General features: G+C 43.8%; 4 protein-coding genes across 5 annotated transcripts in view; 1 reads left to right on the top strand and 3 right to left on the bottom strand.

Moving 5' to 3' along the window:
* The window catches only part of ATPsynO (ATP synthase subunit O, mitochondrial), a 172,016-nt gene that overhangs the window by 49,418 nt on the left and 102,800 nt on the right, over positions 1–19,798 (bottom strand). The gene's annotated exons all lie outside the window — the stretch shown is intronic.
* Positions 30–1,850, bottom strand: RpLP0 (ribosomal protein LP0). Its single transcript, XM_065232603.1, has 3 exons — positions 1,765–1,850; positions 1,412–1,505; positions 30–1,166 (listed from the first exon to the last, which is right to left on the bottom strand). Exons 2-3 carry the CDS (start codon positions 1,463–1,465, stop codon positions 276–278), a joined length of 945 nt encoding a protein of 314 aa, XP_065088675.1. The 5' UTR covers positions 1,466–1,505; positions 1,765–1,850; the 3' UTR covers positions 30–275.
* Positions 4,419–8,047, bottom strand: LOC135710118 (zinc finger protein 271-like). Its single transcript, XM_065232604.1, has 7 exons — positions 7,687–8,047; positions 6,586–7,619; positions 6,076–6,516; positions 5,097–6,015; positions 4,951–5,035; positions 4,836–4,890; positions 4,419–4,764 (listed from the first exon to the last, which is right to left on the bottom strand). The coding sequence occupies exons 1-7, from the start codon at positions 7,828–7,830 to the stop codon at positions 4,557–4,559; spliced, it is 2,886 nt and encodes a 961-aa protein (XP_065088676.1). The 5' UTR covers positions 7,831–8,047; the 3' UTR covers positions 4,419–4,556.
* LOC135710119 (zinc finger protein 271-like) lies at positions 13,195–17,742 on the top strand. Of its 2 annotated transcripts, XM_065232605.1 has the most exons (5): positions 13,195–14,259; positions 14,385–14,975; positions 15,095–16,094; positions 16,157–16,296; positions 16,363–17,742. In XM_065232605.1, the coding sequence occupies exons 1-5, from the start codon at positions 13,331–13,333 to the stop codon at positions 16,964–16,966; spliced, it is 3,264 nt and encodes a 1,087-aa protein (XP_065088677.1). In that variant the 5' UTR covers positions 13,195–13,330; the 3' UTR covers positions 16,967–17,742. The 2 variants fall into 2 exon arrangements, with proteins under 2 accessions (XP_065088677.1, XP_065088678.1); XM_065232606.1 differs by lacking the exon at positions 14,385–14,975 and having other exon boundaries at positions 13,196–14,259.

The raw sequence follows: 19,798 nt of genomic DNA on the forward strand, positions 1-19,798 counted from the left end.
ATATTCCACAAAAGAAACGCTAAAACCAGTTACATTTTGTAGCGTATTTTATTGAAAAATACTTTTTTGTTGTTAGTTTAAGATCCTGCACATCCTCAATATGTAGTCTGGGGACGAATGGTTCACACAGACCCGTACATCGCCATGAGAGTTGACTTGTCGTTTCAACCCCGGACGAGTAGATACGAGCCCCTCAGCAAAAAGACGTAAACATTCACCCACCGAAGTAGATATTAATGGTGCAGTGCAACTGACTCGTTTCGAGAATAACCAGCTTAATCGAACAGACCGAAGCCCATATCGTCGTCCTCGGATTCGGTATCTTCCTTCTTTTCCTCCTTGGCAGCGGCGGCCGGGGCAGCAGCAGCCGAGACAGTTGGGGCGGCAACGGCAGCGAACTTGCTCGGATCCTTGATGAACTCCTTGACGGTTTCGGCTTCCTTGAACTCAACCTCGGTGACGGCAGCGATGGCCAACAGGTTGCGGAATCCGTTGGCAATGCTGTGCGGCACGGAAGCCAGAGTTGGGTATCCGATCTCGAGCGAGATGGCAGCCAAGTTGGCAACTCCAGCCTGGAACTTGGCGCGGAGGTCTTCCGGCTTGATGTCCAGGATGTCCGGGGAGAAGATCGAACCCGAATCGTACACCTGCTGGATTTGCAGACCGTACGAGAACGGAGAGATGTTCAACATGTTGAGCAGAGTGGCTTCGGAAGCACCGACTTTGTCGCCCGGCTTCAGAATGGGCACGTCGTTGATGATTTCAATCGTACCCTTGGAAATCTTGGTCGGGATGGACAAAGCCTGGAAGAAAGAGGTCTTCTCGGGTCCAAGACCGGTGTTCTGGGCCGGAATGACGACCTCCAGCGGAGCGATGGCACCGGCACGAGCCGGAGCACGAACCTTGCTCTCCATCAGCTTGTCGCGAACATCGACCAGATCGCCCTTGGTGAACACGAAGCCAACGTTACCCCTGATGTGCGGCAGCAGCTTCTCAAGGTGCAAGTTCTCCTCAAGATGACCACGGATGGCCTTTCGCATCATGGTGTTCTTACCCATCAGGACGACGGCTGTACCACGCAGCGAGATACGGATGGACTGCATCTGGCGCGATCCGACGTTGTCGGCACCGACGATGAAGCACTTGGGGAACTCATCGAGCAGTTGCTGCAAGTAAATGAAAATGCATTTAGAGAGTGCGAGAAAGCATCCGGCAAACAATTGAGGTTAGGTTAAAACTTGGCATGGAGTCAGACTTGAGGAAATGTTTAACCACTTCCGAATACCGAACACTTCCTGGGTTCAGCTTTGTTCAAGCGAGGAAGCCGAATATTCGAATTCTTTGCAAGTTTTCATCATAATTATGCCCAAAGCTCTCCCGTATTGTAAAACGTTCAAAACTCGGTACTTACCACGATCTTTACGAAATAACCTGCTTTCCACGAAGCTTTGTCCTCCCTACCCATCTTGCGTGCTAAATAGGGACTTCCAGAAGAAATTTAAGAACTAAAATGAAACATAATCACTCATTAGTCGATATTCGAGCTGGGTTTAAAACAAAAAACTTTTTCCACCATCTTGAATGTGTGAAAAACACGTGCAATGCCGAGACGCAGAACGCATATCGCATTTCCCGCGATAATAGGGATAATTCAACAGATTTCCAACAATTCTGCAGCGAATGAGGTTTTAAAACATATTTCCACAACCATACATAAGACAATCAAAGGATTTTGGTGCAATTTAGCGAAGAAATTCAACTTACCAAAGCGCAGACAACTTGCTTGCTTCAGCGTATGTAAACGTAATGAACGAGTGGAAGGTTTTTTTCGCTGACACCATCAAGTGCGGAGAGTGTGGAGACTATTTTTGACATTTGCTCAAAGCGGTCCACTAGAAAATCGATGGTTGTTTGTGTAGAGATTACAAAAAATAGGGCAGGGGTTTCGTATAAAGCTACCCGCATAAGCACGAACCATAAATTGACCTTACCTAAAATGGTTAAAAAAATTTATAATCCCTGCTAAACTTCAACTGAAATGGTTATGGAACTTTACATGAACGTTTAATGATAAAGTTTTAACCTTAAGTATTATAATTTTTTGGAAGTGGACCTTACAAATAATGGGTTGTTAAGAACCATTACCATTCAAAATTCTTGTTTTCTCCATACATTTTCGGAAAGAAAACTATACTAAAACCTTTTAACTTATGGTTTGAGAACATTAATGGTAATGGTTATGGTAACCAGTAAGGTCCATGAATGGTTTTGTAACATCGATCAACTTTATGTGGAATATATCGCGAATTGGTTGCCTGTAAATTACTGATTACCAATTCACGATATATTTCACGTAAAGTTGAGCGATAATACAAAACCATTAATGGACCTTACTGACTACTATAACCATAACCATTAATGTTCTCAAACCATAAGTAAAAACGTTCTTATATAGTTCTCTTTCCGAAAATGTATGGAGAAAACAAGAATTTGCAATGGTAATGGTTCTTAACAACCCATTATTTGTAAGGTCCGCTTCCAAAAAACCATAATACATAAGGTTAAAACTTTATCACACAAACGTTCATGTAAAGTTCCCTAACCATTTCAGTTGAAGTTTAGCAAGGATTATAAACAATTTATAACCGTTATCGGTAAGGTCATGTGATGGTTTGCGTTTATGCGGGTAAGAGAAGAGGAGACTAAAGAGCCTGAATTTATAAAGAGGCGACATCTTATCCATTTGACAGGTCTTCTGCTCGATTGGAATGACTTTTCCTATGACTTTGACAGAGAATCGATTGTTCCAATTCTGACATGTCGTCTATTTGTAAATTCCAGCTCTTTAGAGGAGACAATAAATAATTATTGATGAATTCTCGATTACTTTTTCAAAGGGACGTATCAGCTTTTGTAAACAATGCATTTCGACAATGAGCATGCATAAGGGCGAATACGCGATGATCGATTCTCTTCATCGATTTCCTCTTTGCATTGCTACAGCTAAGCGAAACAATTTTCTAGAATTTGTTCAATGCAGAGTAGTAACAACAATCAATACGAAACTAACGATTTTAAATTGGCTCACTACTTGACTAGCCTATTGGTCCCAAGCAAACGATTAACGTACCCCATTCTAGTCGAAATTCTAGTACTACACAATGTTTGTTTTGATTCGCTATGAAAGTTTGACAGATAAAATGAGGGGTTATTGGTTTTTCTTATGTTTCGAGGGGTGAATCGATTAGCTTGGGACCGAAGAGAGTACCAGAGCTGAGCCAAAAAGTTGAGCACGTTATTTCGGGACCTTCTAGTCTTAGAGTTACCTCTATGCTAATAGGCTAGTCAAGTAGTGAGCCAATTTTAAATCGTTAGTGTCCACTGGTATTATACTTTTCCTCCGCTTCATTTTGACTATAGATACTATAGATTCCATTCCCCGGTTCATGAGTTGATGGGTCGATAGGTAGGGTCCAGGTGTGGGAGCTGCTTCCCTGGCGTCGATAGCATTGGTGCTCAGCACGGAAAACAAGATCGACGGAAAACAAATCAAGGGAGAAAAAATCGAGTATTTATTCGCTTCGATCTATATACAAGGCCTTAGGGGCTGTCCATAAACTACGTAGACAGTTTAGGGGGGGGGGGGTTGACAATTATCCACGGTCCATACAAATTTTAAAATTTTTGTATGGGAGATTGTCTACGCAGGGGGAGGGGGGGGTCAATAATCCCAAAAAACTGTCTACGTAGTTTATGAACAGGCCCTTAGCTGTTTTGAAGAGAATATTTTTAATAATCAGCTTTCGAAGCCATTACCCTCATAATCATTTATCATTTCTCACAAAATATTACGGATATGCCATAAATGTTTGGAGTTCCACGCTGGCACGAGGACGATGATCAGCCACCCCTAATATGGAGAACAGGCGCTCGGAAAGGCTACACCGCCCCTCCCTATCGGCATATGGCCAAAGTCCTACCGGAGTTGGTAGCCCGATCTTTCCTATGGTTACAAGAGCCTATTTTATACCTGCAGGTACGCGAAGTACCAATGATGTCCAACATGTACCGAAGTACCAATGATGCGCATTGTCCAACCATTTACCTGCCTGCGATTGTGGTGAACGTGTTTTAAATATGGCGTCTCGGACAAACATTGAAATGTAGCTTCTACGAGCTGTCGCGTCGGTTCGTCGGTGTTATACCCCGTTCACATTACAGCCTATATCACGTAATATAGGCTGTCTTGCAATGAGCAGCTGTCTTGCAATGAGTTTTCACTGGAAATCCCATGTATGAGTGCTCATTGCAAGACAGCCTATATTACATGATATAAGCCGTAGTCTGTCCGGGGTATTAACCAGCTTGCGGAACATTTCGGAATCAGCAAAACACATCCGAAAAAGAAACCTCTATGATAGGGTGCCTGCAATATTCGATATATTTTGCCCTTGAATTGAATACTTTAGCCAATTATGCATGTAGGTATAAGTTAATGTGGGTTAATTTAAATGCAACGCTTTTGGGTCAATCATCCTCCGTCAACTATCAAAAATCTATTGCGATGCCAGCGTGTACCGCTCATACTTGCGTTCCTCATAGTGTCCGGTGGTGCGTTGATGCGCCCGCAAGGCCGTGCCCTGGATGAAGCGTTCGTTACAGATACCGCACACGTACGGTTTCTCGCCCGTGTGGCGCCGGATGTGCAGCGTCAGATCGTTCGGCTGGGCAAACGCACGATCACAATAGGTGCATTTGTATGGCCTGCGAATAAAATTCCGTGTCAAGTTTGTTTTCTCAACAACGATAATCTAAACAGAAGGATAGGGGATTACTTTTCTCCGGTGTGTACCCTTCGGTGGAGAACCAGCCGGCAAGATCTTGAGAAACCTGCAAGTGGGAAGCATGGGTAACAATGTTGAACGTTGCAAAATCAAATTGAAAGCTCACTTTTTCCGCACACTTCGCAACTGAATGGCTTTTCTCCGGTGTGAGTCCTCCGATGGCTCTGCATATCCAGTGTTCGAGGAAATCCCTGCATAGAACAATATCCACATTAGAAAACTTTGGTTTTGGTGCTTTGCCGATAATAATACCTTTCCACAAATGTCACACTTGTACGGCCGCTCTCCGGTATGTCTCCGCATGTGCACGGTATAGTTGAACGAGGTTGTGAAACTCTTACCGCACAGCACGCAGAGATGGGTCGGCTCTTTAACATCGTCCGGACCTCGCGTGTGGATCTTAATGTGCGATCGAAGGTTGTCCTTCCGATTGAACTTCTTCTGGCAATAGGGACATTCGAACTTCTTCTCCGCCGGATCGTGCACCCTGTAGTGACGCTGTAGATGTTCGTTCCGGGCGAACCCACGATGACACACGTCGCAGAAGAACTTGCTCTCCTTCTGGTCGTGCTTTTGCTTGGTATGCTTGCTTAGACTGTTCTGCCACATGAACCGTTCGTTGCAGAAACTGCAGAAGAATTTCTTGTGCTGGTTTTCACACTGCAGCTTCAGATGACGCACAAGCAGTTCGTTGCTTGGGAATCCACGCGAACAGTGCATACAGCTTAACATTTGCTCCGTCTGATGTTGGCTTTGAGCATGCTCCAGTATCTTCTTAATACGTGGAAAATTCTGATTGCACACTACACAGGTGTGCTCGCGCCGAATGATACCTTCCATCGGCATGTCACCTTCCTCCGGTTCCGAATCCGAATCGCTAAGACTCAACTCTTCCCCGTCCGGTTCAATTATCATGTACAAACGATTCACATTCCAGGCGCAAATCTTTTGCACCAAATAATCCACGTAATTATCGACGATGTATCCCTCCTCGAATAGATACGGCTTCGTACGGATATTTACTTCGGTAAAGCTTTCCGGATTCATGTGATCTCGTAAATGATTTCGGAGCTGTGCTATTTTGTCGAACGTGGCATCACAGATGCGGCAGATGGCTCTCATTTTATCGTCAGCTTCATCCGCTGAATCATCCTTGGCTTTTTCGTTTTCCCTGAAAAAAAAATTTGGTCACCATCATCATTCCACCCACATAAGATCAACCTTAGCTTACTCCACTCCCACTCCGTGCAGTTTCATGTGCCGTTTCAGATGATAGAATCGGCCAAAGGTTCGACTGCAGAACGGACACTGCTTCTGTTTCATCGATTCCGCCAGTTCCGGTTTTTTGAATATGTCTTCCTTGCTATCGCCTTCGTCCTCATCATCATCGTCACCGTTGTCCCTAGTCTGGGTTGATCGCTTCACTTCCCTTTCCTTTTCCTCTACAATCTGCTGCAGTTGGGATTCCATCAGCACGCCATCCTTGACGTGCATCTTCAAATGGGCCTGCAGATTATCCTTTCGGTTGAACTTTTTATGACAAACGTTGCACTCGAACTGTTTGCTCGAATCGTGCATCGTCATGTGACGATTCAGATGCGTCTTGCGGTTGAATGCCCTATCACACAGATCGCAGCGGAATGGTCGGTCAGAATCTTCATCGTCCACTTTCCTGCTCAAAATAAAACGTAATATTGATATAAAAATAACTCACTCAACCCCAAATCCGACCAAGCCTTACTTCTCCGGCAGCAGTTGCATCGCCGGGTGGTCCTCCTCCATGTGAACCTTATAGAACTGATAGGCCCCCGCAGCGAACTTTTTGTTGCAATGCTCACACTGGATGTTGATTTCGTGACTCAACATGTGCTGCTTCAAACGGAACGCTCTGAGGAACTTCTTACCGCAGATATGACACTCCTTGGGACCCTTCGGCTCAGTCTCATCCTCCTTATCGCCCTTCTCCGATTGCTTCCGCTCGGGTGTTTCCACCGGAAACGACTGCATTACTTCCTCGATCGCTAACGGGGTCATAGTGTGCGTTTTTAAATGAGCCCGGATATGATCCCTTCGGACGAACTTTTTGTGACACTTTGGACATTCCAATTTCTTCTCTGCTGGATCGTGGGTCTTCATGTGCCGATAGAGATGCTCCCGCCGTGTGAATCCAGTGTTGCACAGTTCACAGATAAATTCCGGACTGCTCAAATGGCACCGCATATGGCGAGTCAAATGGTACTTCTTTGCAAATTCCTTCGAACAAACCGGGCAATTAACCGATGCACCCGTATCAAGCGGAATACCCGCTAGCAGTTTCTCCATCTCAGCTTTACCTTCCTCAGATATTGCATCGAATTTCGGCTTGCTGTTCTCCTCATCATCCGAGCTACTGCCATCGCTACTGCCCATGTCCCGATCGCTGAAATCATCGAACCCAGTCGGATCCACATCCGCCTCCATATACTCACCGTCGTCTTCAACCGTCAAAACCGCAATCGCGTGCACCGGTGGAGCAGGTTGCTGTTCGCTTTGCTCCTGCAGCGGATCCAACTCCCCAAAGCCAAACTCCTGCTTAATATCAATCATCTCCACCTTCACTGCCACACCTCCTTCAACATCATCTCGTTCGCCGGTGGGCTTGACTTTTCGACGGGAAATGTACTCCCGCAGCAGGGAATCACTTTCTTCGTAGCGCTTTCGGAACTCGTACGCTGCCGTAACATCCGACACACATTTCCTACATAACCGACTCGGCATCCCATCGTTTTCGTTGATCTAAAACAACACAAGTGAGTAAAAAAAAAGTTATCGACTCAACAGTGAACTGCCCGCCCATATCTACCTGATTCTGAATGCAGCTGGCTATCATCTCCTGCAATGGGACCCCATTGCTGCCCATCGAATCGAAAATAACCTGCGACAGTCTGTCCTCCTTTCGGCAGGAGCGACAGATCCTGGCCAAATCGTATTCACTACTGGGATCCATTTTGTTTTGACTTTCCGCTTCCAGCAACTTTCACTTCACTACACCCGTTTGTTTTACGTTAAATCCATAGTTCTAAGGAAGATTGCACAATTTCTCGGAGTCGTTCAAAACTTCCGTTGTCTTACGATTACATTTTTCACACAATTTTCGGGAAAAACAAATTTGCAAACAAATTTTTCACTTTTCAGACAGCTTTTCCTTCTTTTGACATTTTCGATTCCGATGGCTTGGTTTTGCTCGGCCCACTGAAAGTTCAATGACGACAGTGGAACGATGTTTACTAGGGTGGGTCATGTTTGTATACATATTAAGGTGGATTCATGAATTGCCCGAGGAATTGGGTTCTTTAAGGGTATTGAGGTAAATGCATATTCATAATCTGCATTAAAAATGGAACCCAAACCCAAAATTTGATCAATTTTGGTACATTGGAACTATTTTAAATAAGTACGATTACATTAGCAAAAATCACCTTATTAGCGCCCCTCGGTGTCACTTTGTATGGGAGCGAGCTGTCAGTTTGTTAGTTTAGTGTCAAACAGTGAAGTTATTTTTATTTTTTTTTATATCTTTATTAAGAAACGTGAAGTTATTATTTTGCTTTAAATATTGATTTAAAAATCAAGATGAATGTATGTGGGTTCGAAAAAAATACCGCTGTGCTCAGAAAACGAAGCTCTTTCGGATGATGTATAAAAAACAATACATTTTTTCGAGGAGGGTGACACATCTAAATCTCAATTCTAGATGCTCAAAAAATCTCACACTAGAGAATAAATCTTCGAAAAATCTTCTTTCATTTGTCGCATCTACTTGCATCGCGCATCATCTTTTTGCAGGAAATCTTTAAAATCGTGATAAATCTTCTTTCTATCTACTCAGCGTACGCGCAGCTAGCCACAGCAAAACACAATATTTCCTGCATCGTAGATAGAGTCGTTCCCCTCGCATTTTTCAAAATAAAAGAACTCAATTGCCGCAAAAACTGCTGCCCGATGTCACTTGAAAAATTATGATTGTGAAAAGGTGCGAAAAAATAAATACATGAAATTCGGCATCAAAATACAATTTTCTTAGAGCAACCGTAACGGTCGTTGTCATTTGCGCGACTATTTTAACAGCGCACACCACTCTCATTTTAGTTTAGTCACTCTTCTCCACACCGGTCGCTGCCATCGCGGTTATCAATTTACTTGCCGTAGTCCTTACCGGTAGTGAGCATTTTGACAACCAAGGCATTTGAACGTCGTCAGTATGAGATTTGGCATGATCAATATGGACAACTATTCGCTTTGTTTTTTTGATTCGAGCGACGGCGACCTATCCAGCATTTTACGAGTGCTTATGGCCGCCACAATCTGGCCGAGTTTTTGGTAGGGAACATATGATTTGACGTTTGGGTTGTGTCGTTTGACGTGTAAACGTTCAAATTTGATCGTTTACACGTCAAACGACACAAGCCAAACTTCAAATCTTATATTCCCTACCGAAAACTCAGCCAGATTGTGGCGGCCATAAGTGATCGTAAAATACTGGATAGAAAATGTGAGTTGGATGTTAATTGAAACGCAAGCCATGGTAACCCTCGTGGTAACCGAATTGTCATATTCGCGAGAAGAAAACGGGCCTTACCGAAAATGATTAAAAATTGTTTATAATCCCTGCTAAACTTTAACTGAAATCTCGACTGAAATGGTTATGAAACTTGAACGTTGGTGAGATAAAGTTTTAACCTCATGTATTATGGTTATTTGAAAATGAACCTTACAAATAATGGGTTAAGAACTGGAGAGGGTCTAGTATACGGTAAGAGCGGACTGACTGGGTTTGAGCCAAACTAACTGTCAAAGACAGAGCCAATCGAGCACCACCTATCTTGATTGCACTGGCAGTGTTGCTAGAAACCACCTAGGCATAAATTGTCAAGGCAGTTTGTTTTGAATCCACTCCTCTCTTATACTAGACCCTCTCTATTAAGAACCTTTTTCCATTCAAAACAGTTGTTTTCTCTATACATTTTCGGAAAGAAAAATATATTAGAACTTTGTTACTTATGGTTTAAGAATTTTAATGGTAAAGGTTATGGTAGTCCGTAAGATCCATGGAATGGCTTACTTTCAAAATTACCTCTCCTCGTCACTGTGAGTGATCGCGAACTGTTTCGCGATGACACCGCGAAACGCACAATTAGACCGCTGAACAATACACTGCAATGCGCCAACAATTTTTCTATGGCACCAAAGTCTATTCATTTCATATACTGTGACATATATCCTCGCACAAACACCAGACACAGTGTCCGAATTTTCCGAAATATCCGGTTCGAAGGATGAAAATGTTCGCGTCCGCGACGGTCAAAATATTTCGGACACAGGAAATGGACGTTTTTGCACAACATAAAACGCTTTTATTCACGTGAACACTAACACTCTAAGAGCAACCGTATCAGTCGTTGCCATTTGCGGCACTATTTTACTTACGCACAGCGTTTCCATTTTGGCTTAATCACTCCTCTCCACACCGGTCGTTGCTATCAGAGTCATAATTTAAGTTACCGTTTTCCACACCGGCAAAACAAACTTTTGGCGTTTATGCAAAATAGCAACCGTCTGATGTGTTGTTACCGGGTTGCTAATCGGACCTGGTTTGTTAGCTGAATCTCGGCAAGTTTTTTTCTGATATCCAGCAAAAAATGCCGAGCTACTCGGAGGTGCCCATCTCGGCAAAAAAAAATCTAAGTTTATAGAGCTGCAGCCGATGCGTAATTGCGAGTCGACTCTCGAGCCTTTGTCGTAAGGACATGTTTTCTCAGGGGCCATTGTTTCGGGCTCGGGGAAATTTGACGGATAATTTGACCTCCTACTGATAATTCGTGAATTCCACACTTTTTAATTATTACAGTTTGACGCAAAGGGGAACGATAGTTTTGCAAGTCTTTGACAAAAGCACAACGTGTAATTTTTGTTGTTGATTACTCTAAAGCTCGCTCAAAAGTAGGTTACCATTAATTTACGATAAACTGAGCCAATTAGGTACTGCAGCGTGACGTCACGAATGAACTCAGTGTTAATCGGCTGAACCTTTTTGACAGTTCAATGTTCAATGGTACTGCACAGCAAAAAAAAATGTAATATCGATCAATGTAATTCAAGCTGATGTATGAAATAATGATGTAATAGCAAAAAGCAGATACAATATTACATCAATGGATGTAATTTTGTTCGCAAAATCGATGTTCATCGTACAACGTTATATTACACAACCGATGGATTGACCTGGTTGCAGCAGTTTGGATGTAATATTCAACAACTTTTTTTTCTGTGTGTTTGCAAGCACTTAGTCGTTTTTTCGAAAAGAAAAATTTAAAATTTCCGTATTTTAACTTGAAAATTGTCGAGGAACAGCCCTAATAAACGGGTACCATACTCTAACGATATCATAGATGGTACGACTATCCCACATAAAGTTGGGATGATATCCCGAATTGGTGGTTATACGCTTCTTATAGTTATTGTTTATGCGGGTAGCGCGTTGCAAGGATGTTGCTCGTGAACATTGCAGAAATGTGGTTTAAATCTCACTGCAGTCTAAAAAATTATCGAGAAAATCCACCCAAGAAAAACTACAAGGGACAAGGGGTTGTACGAACAGTTGACGTAGGACTACGCTCACATATGTTAACTATTTTGAACGAACGTTATTTAAAATTCCCGATATTATTATGACATCCGTGAATTTCTTCCGAAGTGTAATAATTGGTCAGTGTCCATTTGCCGTTTAATGCTAATTAGATTCTTTTTAAGTTCATGTGTAATTATTCTTGTGTTAGAAAATATTCCAAACTAACTCTTTCTTTGAAAATTGTGGTGGCCCTGAAAAGGTCCGTTTTGATGGTTTGTGGCTCTGAAAAGAGCCGTTTTATTGGATGCATGGCCCTCAAAAGAAGTAAGGACTATCCAACGCTTATGTAATCACAAAAGCACAAGAATGAGGATCGGCTCGACGACGCCCAATCTTATATAGTGGCATTATCCAATCAGGTTGCAACACGTGGTGGTAACTTCTAGAATTTTTCATAGGAGTTGTGCTTCGCTAGGATGTTGACAAAATGAAGGCTATTTTTCACATATGTAAATGGCGCTGTTCCATTGGTAGTAAGTAATAGAATTCTGAGACCTCCACGGATACGGTGAGCTAGTTTGAGCTTGGGTGAGCTTCGACATGACGATAACGTGCTTGATGACGGTGGCCCACAATGCTTTCTCACGATGAGCAACTGTACCCAAACAGTGACAATGTGGCTTCATCACTGCTACCAACAATCAATACGAAACTAACGATTTCAAATTGGCTCACTACTTGACTAGCCTATTGGTCCCAAGCAAATCGACTAACGTACCCCATTCTAGTATAAATTCCAGTACTACACTATGTTTGTTTTGATTCGCTATGAAAATTTGACAGATAAAATAAAGGGTTAGTGGATTTTCCTAAGTTTCGAGGGGTGAATCGATTAGCTTGGGACCGAAGACAGTACCAGAGCTGAGCCAAAAAGTTGAGCCCGTTTATTCGGGACCTTCTGGTCTTAGAGCTACCTCTATGCTGCTACTCTGTCTAGAGAGCTCTTGCAGGTAGCCTTGGCAGCAAGCTGCTTGTGGAGCCTTTTGAACACGTCTGAAGTTCGAAAGGAAATGCTGCAACGGCTTGATTAGTTTGGGACCAACTATGTGATGTCTTTGTTAGGAAATACACCTTATGGTGTAAGCAAATGTATGGGAAATTTTGATGCTACAAATTTTTGTTAAATTTCTTAGTTGTTTAACTATTTGCACTATTTGTACTATATGCCACAAAATTGCTGGAGTAAGCCCCCGTCGAATGGCATATTGCATGACATATTTCACACTTATGCTTTGGAGATATATGCGTTCAAAACCTGACCCTTTCGTTACATGCTCATTTTTCGTACTCTCAAAGTGTACCCCCATATAGAAAACAAAGACGTAGTCCTACGTCAAACATCGACTAAGTCCACGTAAACAGTACCACTAAACTGTCATCAGATTGAGGTTAACCCCGACGGTGCAAAACCTTATGTCACTCAGTTTACTAAATACAATTTAATGTTATCCAGTTTTTAACATTTTGCATAAACATACCAAACTGAGTAGAAGTTACTCACTTTAGAGTAAAACAAAACGAGCGTGTATGGTCTAACACGGACGGCACATCCATCGAATTTTCATTGGATGGCAAACAAATGCGAATGAGTGGAAACGTCAAACACTAATTAAAATAGTACGAAAAGGCGTTTGTGTTGTTTAAATTTATAAAATTATAGTGAAAAGAAGCAAGTTTGTAGGATTTTTCATCGTGGTGAGATTTAATAGTAGGAACAGGATTATGTTGGTTAAAGTTTACAACCGTTCCCGTGCGAAAAAAGGAACATAAACATTAAACCACAGTTTCGCCAAGTTCGAGTGACACTCCAAGCTTTACGATGGAAGTGATGGACATGAACTTCGAGTACGATTTGAGTAGAATCTGCCGCTCATGTCGGATGGAGTGCCAGGAACTGCATCCGATTTTCGATTCCATCGGATCCAGTGGTGTCCCGCTGCATGAGATGATGTCGGTTTGCACCCAACTTCAGATCCACTACAATGATGGAATGCCTCGGAACCTGTGCTCGCCGTGCGTCACCGATATCAACACGTCCTACAGCTTCCGGAAGCGGTGCGAACAGAGCGATATGATGCTGCGGGAGTACATCTCGCGAAAGAAACAGGACGGCTCAGGAGCGGATGGCGGTAACGCGGTCAAGGTGGAGCTGTTCGATATAAAGCCGGAAATTACGTTTATCGATGCAGATCCGTTGATTGGGGAGAAGTGCTTTGCCGTGTCGATACAAGATGGAAGGGGAGTTGAGGGGATTGAAGGCAATCCGGAGGAAGGATTGATTGAAGCACTGGATGATGATGATGATATGATCCAGGCAGAGTTTGTGGATAATAGTGATAGGGATAGCGACATGGACTACGACGGAGGAAGCCTGGATGATTTGATCGAGGAGGTTGATACGGAGGGAGAAGAAGAGAAGCCGAGGACGAGACAAACACGAGGTAGGAAGGGGCATGGTTTTACGAAGATTAAGGGAGGAACGTTAGCCTGCGATTCCTGTGAGAGGGTGTTTTTGGATAAGCGTGGCATTGCAAACCACGTAAAGCAACATGAACCCAAGCCGATGAAGGAGTGCTCAACATGCGAAAGAAATTTCAGCAGTAGCTACCACCTGTCGCGGCACATGAAAATCCACGAAATGGAAGTTCAGTGCGAACATTGCGATAGGAGGTTTTCCGCTGCGGTTTACGATGAGTATAGGCAGCATATGGAACAGGAGCACCCGGGGATAGAACTATTGCCGGAAAGGTAAGTTTATGGGAAGACTTTTTTTTCGGTGTCGACTTGTTTTTAGAGGGTTGAAATGTTGTCATAGAAGTTGTTGAATAGCTGTTGCTGTTTTACAGCCAAAACTTTTCTTTAATTTTGAACAGAAAAATTGAGGACGACAAAGAGCAGGAATCGGACAAGCCCTTTAGATGTAAAATATGCCACACAGGATTCAATCGCCGAACGCATCTGACGCGTCACATGATTGGACACGGTTCGGTCAAACGGTTTGAGTGTGCCGTTTGCCAGAGAAAGTTCCATCGCAAGGACAATTTGCAGTCGCATTTGAAGACCCATGGGAAACCACGGGTTAAGAGGATCAAGTCGCAAACCCAACAGAATGCGGGTCAGTGTGCGAAAGTGGACAAACAGATCGAGGATACTAAGGAGGGTATCCTGGTGAACAAAGCAAAGCCACAGACGAAACTGTGCTCGATTTGTGGTCAATGCTTTGGCAGATCCTATCACTTGAATCGACACATGCGACTGCATGCTGTCAAACCGGACTTTTCCAAGAAAACGAAGATCACTAAAAGAGTTATTACTGGACTTAAAATGCGGAGACCGACGGGTTCGATCAAATCGGTGCAGTGTTCGATTTGCGATAAATGGTTCGGCAGGTCCTACCATCTCAAGCGGCACATGAAACTGCATGAAACCCTTTGCGCAGATGTAGATCCTGAGGAAAATAAACAGTAGGTATTAGCTCGTACTAGGTTTAAGATATGTTAGATTAGTACCCCCCCAAATGAGTCGACATCGCCAAGTGTTCTTCGAAAACGGTTCTTACTAAATATAGGTTCATCTATTGCAGGAAATTCGAAAAATCCGGACTAGAGTTGGCGCTCACCCTAACGGCGGACATGGTTGAAGAACAAGGCAAAATGGAAGCCATCTGTCGGATTTGCGATAGCAGCTTCGATCGCATAGCCCAACTGCGGAGCCACCTTCGAAGTCACGTGGATCCGGAATCCTTTGCCGATGCGAATATCCACACTAAGCCATATCTGTTTGAAGAGGGTTACGTCCTGGAGAACTATTTGGACTATTTGGTCCAGCAAGTATGCAAGTGGGACGTCCTACGGTTCTATCAGATTGTGGAACCCGACGGAGAGGAGCTGGAATTGAGCGATTCGGACTCGGAACCGGAAGAAGCGAATCAACCGGTGGAAGGGATCGTTCGCCGGGAACATGTTTGCGCTTTGTGCAGTGAAAGCTTTCCACGGATCAAAACTATTATGGATCACGCTAGGGATCAGCATCGGCCCGAGGACCTGATAGGTTGCCGGCACTGTTCGCGTGGCTTCCCAAGTACCGAACTGTTGGTGCGGCATCTCAAACAGCAATGCGAAAATCACCATAAAAAGTTCTTTTGCACCTTCTGCAACGAGAAATTCATGTGGCAAACCAGTTTAAACAAGCACGCCCAGTGCAAGCACAAACCTACCAAACCGCTGTGGGACAAAACGGAACTCAGCGGCACCGGCGAGACGGACGATAAGGAGAAAAAGTTCGTTTGTCAAGTGTGCAGCAGGGGCTTCCAGAGGTTAGAGCACCTTGAGCGGCACATCAAGATCCACATCCCGTCGGAGAAGAAGTTCGAATGTACCCAGTGCCATAAGAAGTTCAATCGGAAGGACAACCTGCGATCGCACATGAAGATACACAAGAAGGACCCGGAGGAAGAGATGGCCAACAAGCAGACCCACCTGTGCGTCTACTGCGGCCGTGGATTCTCCAATTCGTCTAACCTGATTGTCCACATGCGAAGGCACACCGGCGAGCGGCCGTACAAGTGCGACATTTGCGATAAGGTAGGGACATTGAAGAAGTCTTTCGTTTGTGGTGACCGTTTTAGTCTCATTCTAATCCTTAGGGTTTTCCGAGGTCATCGGATCTGCAGTGCCACAGAAGGACACACACAGGAGAGAAGCCATGTCTGTGTACCATTTGTGGTAAGGGATTTTCCAGGTCGAACAAGCTCGTACGCCACATGAGGATCCACACCGGAGCGAGGTAACTAGCATGTGCAACGATTATCATACAAACATGACCCCTATAAACCGCCGAAACCCTTTGCAGACCATACTCATGCACTTACTGTGACCGTGCGTTCACCCAGTCAAACGATCTGACGCTGCACATCCGTCGCCACACGGGCGAAAAGCCATACGTTTGTGGCATTTGCAACGAACGCTTTATCCAGGGGACGGCCCTCAAGGCCCATCAGCGGGTAACGGGTCACTACGACGATGGCAGCTCCCAGCCGGAACGGTTTGCCAGCATCAGCGTCAATAATCCGAACAGGCTTGGTATCAACGGACCGAAGGCAGTGCGTCAAAGTCCAGGCACCACCAGCGACGACCTTCCGAAGGTGGTCAAACCGGTCAAGTCACGGAAGAAGGCCAATCCTTCCGGCAGCAAACCGTCAACTTCGGTTGCACCACCACCACCCAGCGAATCATCAGCTACGGTCACATCATCGAAATCGATTACGGTTCTACCCGCTTCGGCCGTTTTCTCGGCACCAGCCTCACCGGGAGAGAGCAGTATCAAAGCACCGCCTTCGAGCCTACATGGTTTACCCGGTGCACCGCATGGCTACGTCCCGATGCCATACATTATGCCGAGCTACGACCTCGCCTCGACCGGTCTATTCTCGCAGAATTTTAGTCAGCAGCAGTAAATTCTCGCCCTGTTTGTCTCTAGCTTGGTAAGGACTTCTAGTAGTACTGCGTTGGTAATATAAGGACATTTTTACGGATAATAAAATAACAGAACAAGTATGTAGCACTTATAACAGCTGAAACGTCTCTCTTTTTATTTCCGAACGATTGAATTGATTTTTAAAGCGAATATTTAAAACCTTGCTGGTAATATACCATATTTAATACAGAAATGAAGCGAAGGTATTAAGCGACACAGTTTTGTAAGGTTTGTATACATATTATGCTCAAGATAGTGCTTGCATGATTATCCGCTAAACTTGAATAGTTGTTGCTTGGCAAAACAGTAACTCTTAGCACTCTATTCTAATACTTTTCTTTTTAGTCGTGTTGTAGGTGATCTTAACAAGTTGTCTGCAGCTTACAATTGTCATAATTGGTGCTTTTTTACTATCTAGAAAGGTATGATCAATTTGGCAATTTAAATTCAACATTCCCTGTGAAAGCCGGCGTCCAAAATTTACAGAAAAGAAAAGTGGATAAAAGTTTACAAATTAGCAATGAGGCGGATTTTGAACATTTTAATACCTTTGTCCGCTCGTGCAGTATGGATGCCTGATAAAAAGAAAAAGAAAATACATTCGGCAGAATGTCCTGAAAAGCTTGAGGTGATTCCTAGTAGAGTCCATAAATGGCCGCCACGTAGGCTATACATGCACTTCCACTTCGAATTTTCAATTACACAAATCTCGGAAATCAGTGCCCCATTTCATTTGAAATTGCTACTTCATGTATGCTGCAGTGCAGCAGAGATGGAGTAACATTTTTAATGTTGCACGTGTCACGGGTGGTTCGTTATTTTGCGGAATGTCCTTTGTCGAACAGACATTTTGTGTATGGCACCATTCATCCATACCATAGTAACTGGTTGCTCTCAAATTGTTTCAATCAGCACCTTGCAAAATCAAGAAGCTTGATACCCCCAATTCTACAACATTTGCCAGAATGTTACATTGTTTAGGTGGGCTATCGTTTTAATTGGGCTCCCGTTAGTTGGCCTGTAGCCAACCTAAACCGAAGTCAAACGTCATTTCTGACAGCGCTGATTCATTTTGGAGGGGCTCATGTATGAACAATTGGATAGTTGATAGAAGATTTTGATGATAATAAACAATTGATGAATCCCTCAACAAATTGTCTGTGTTGAGTTTCTTGTAGACCGTACGCGTCTCTTGAGAACGATAGGTACAGCTGCTCTATTTCGTCACTAACTCTAACTCTTCCAGGCGCGTCGCGTCCTATCCCGAAAGGATGAGCTTGCTGTCTTCGCTTCTGTTTGTATTGTTTGAAGGGTCCCTTGCTGCAACATCACCGCTCGCGCTGCATTCTTCTCGTCTAAAGCAAACCCCACACGCATCAATATATTGACGCGAAGGGGAATTATTGACAATAATATTGATTATGTGAATTCAGAAATATTATCAATCTCGATATATTGACGTCAATATAGCATGTATTGACAATACGATTATTGTCAATAAAAGCAATCGTGTAGGGTTCACTTAAAACCATCTAACATTTCCGGAATGATTTGAGATTTGAGCGTAATTGCTTTTGTAAACAAACGCTTCAATCGACGATTTCTCGCGAATAAAAGCTCAACATAGAAAACTTACAACACAAACAAGTAGAGGAATGATTCCTTTAGCATGTGGTATAATTTGTCGCAAGATTGAACTTTTATTCACGAGAAATCGGTGATTGACGTGTTTGTTTACAAAAGCAATTACGCCCAAATCTCCAAGTTCTCCGGTCTTCTCGTTGAACCTTTTCGTTTCTCTCCACGAACCCAATGACACCTTCTGCTACGCCGTTGATAGCTGCTTTGACACTACTTCAGCAGTCCTCAAAAGGGGGTCTTGATCACCCTAATAAAAAATTACCATAAACTATATAAAGTTTTTATTAGGGCAACTTTTGCTCATCCGACAACACTATACGTTGCTACGTTCGCGTCTTGCGCGAAATCAGTTGCGATTTCGGGTAGCTGGAGTCGTTCCAGATTGTACCGTGGCACGCCACTATTAAAAACTAAGCAACCCGCAATTTTGTTACGTTAGCAAGTATTTAGAGAATAAACGTTCATTAATTCCACTTTGTTCCTTCAAACCTGAAGCACCGTTTTGCCTTTTAACTCTGCAAGAGGTTATGGGCCCAGCACCTAACCGGAAGAAAATAGAAGTAGAATAAGTTTTCAAGATGTCATCTGGAGGTAGCAGCCATTGCAGCGGACGTCAAGCTGAGAGCCTTGGCATCGATTTGCCTGAGCCTAGAAAGCTACAATTATAGTCTGGTTCAGGATGCGGAGGACGCAGCTGCTGGGAAGAAACTTGCCAAAACCCTTCAAGACTCTGGTTTGCCAATGAAGATTGGTCTCCTACGGAAGCTTACTTCGATCCGGCTGGTGTCTAACAGCCACAAGCTTTCGACGATTGGTTTCAGGGTGGATGATTTGTGGTTAGTCGCGTTGCTCCTGAATATTACGAGCCAATGATCATGGGATTGGAGGCGTCTGGAACGAAATTGTTATCCGATTCGGTCAAAGAAGTCAAGGTCGAGGCAGCGACAATGGAGCACTGTACTCACGTGGGACGAACCCAGGCAAAGTAAAGTCCAATATAAGAAGAAGGCTGAGAAGACGTGCTTCAATTGAGGTAAGCTTGGCCATTTTACTGCCAGATGTCCCGAAAAAATGAAGCAAAAACCGAAAGGGCTCTGCAGCATTTTTGCAATGGCGTGGTATGTTGACTTGGGAGCGACGTGCCACATGGCACAACCAAGCAAGAGGTTTA

This window comes from Ochlerotatus camptorhynchus, unplaced genomic scaffold (genome assembly GCF_037179485.1).
Source record: "Ochlerotatus camptorhynchus isolate MF236.1 unplaced genomic scaffold, CSIRO-AGI_Acam_v1.1 ptg000370l, whole genome shotgun sequence".
Classification (NCBI taxonomy): Eukaryota; Metazoa; Arthropoda; class Insecta; order Diptera; family Culicidae; genus Ochlerotatus; species Ochlerotatus camptorhynchus.

Bases quoted from the DNA above. Each gene is read 5' to 3' on its own strand.
- LOC135710118 (XM_065232604.1), bottom strand. From the start codon at position 7,830: ATGGATCCCAGTAGTGAATACGATTTGGCCAGGATCTGTCGCTCCTGC. The intron at 6,517-6,585 runs GTAAGGCTTGGT...TATTTTGAGCAG, and splicing joins ATGCAACTGCTGCCGGAGAA to GAAAGTGGACGATGAAGATT. The intron at 4,765-4,835 runs GTAATCCCCTAT...TTTTATTCGCAG, and splicing joins AGGGTACACACCGGAGAAAA to GCCATACAAATGCACCTATT.
- LOC135710119 (XM_065232605.1), top strand. From the start codon at position 13,331: ATGGAAGTGATGGACATGAACTTCGAGTACGATTTGAGTAGAATCTGC. The intron at 14,260-14,384 runs GTAAGTTTATGG...AATTTTGAACAG, and splicing joins ATAGAACTATTGCCGGAAAG to AAAAATTGAGGACGACAAAG. The intron at 16,095-16,156 runs GTAGGGACATTG...TCTAATCCTTAG, and splicing joins AGTGCGACATTTGCGATAAG to GGTTTTCCGAGGTCATCGGA.
- RpLP0 (XM_065232603.1), bottom strand. From the start codon at position 1,465: ATGGGTAGGGAGGACAAAGCTTCGTGGAAAGCAGGTTATTTCGTAAAG. The intron at 1,167-1,411 runs GTAAGTACCGAG...ATTTACTTGCAG, and splicing joins GTTATTTCGTAAAGATCGTG to CAACTGCTCGATGAGTTCCC.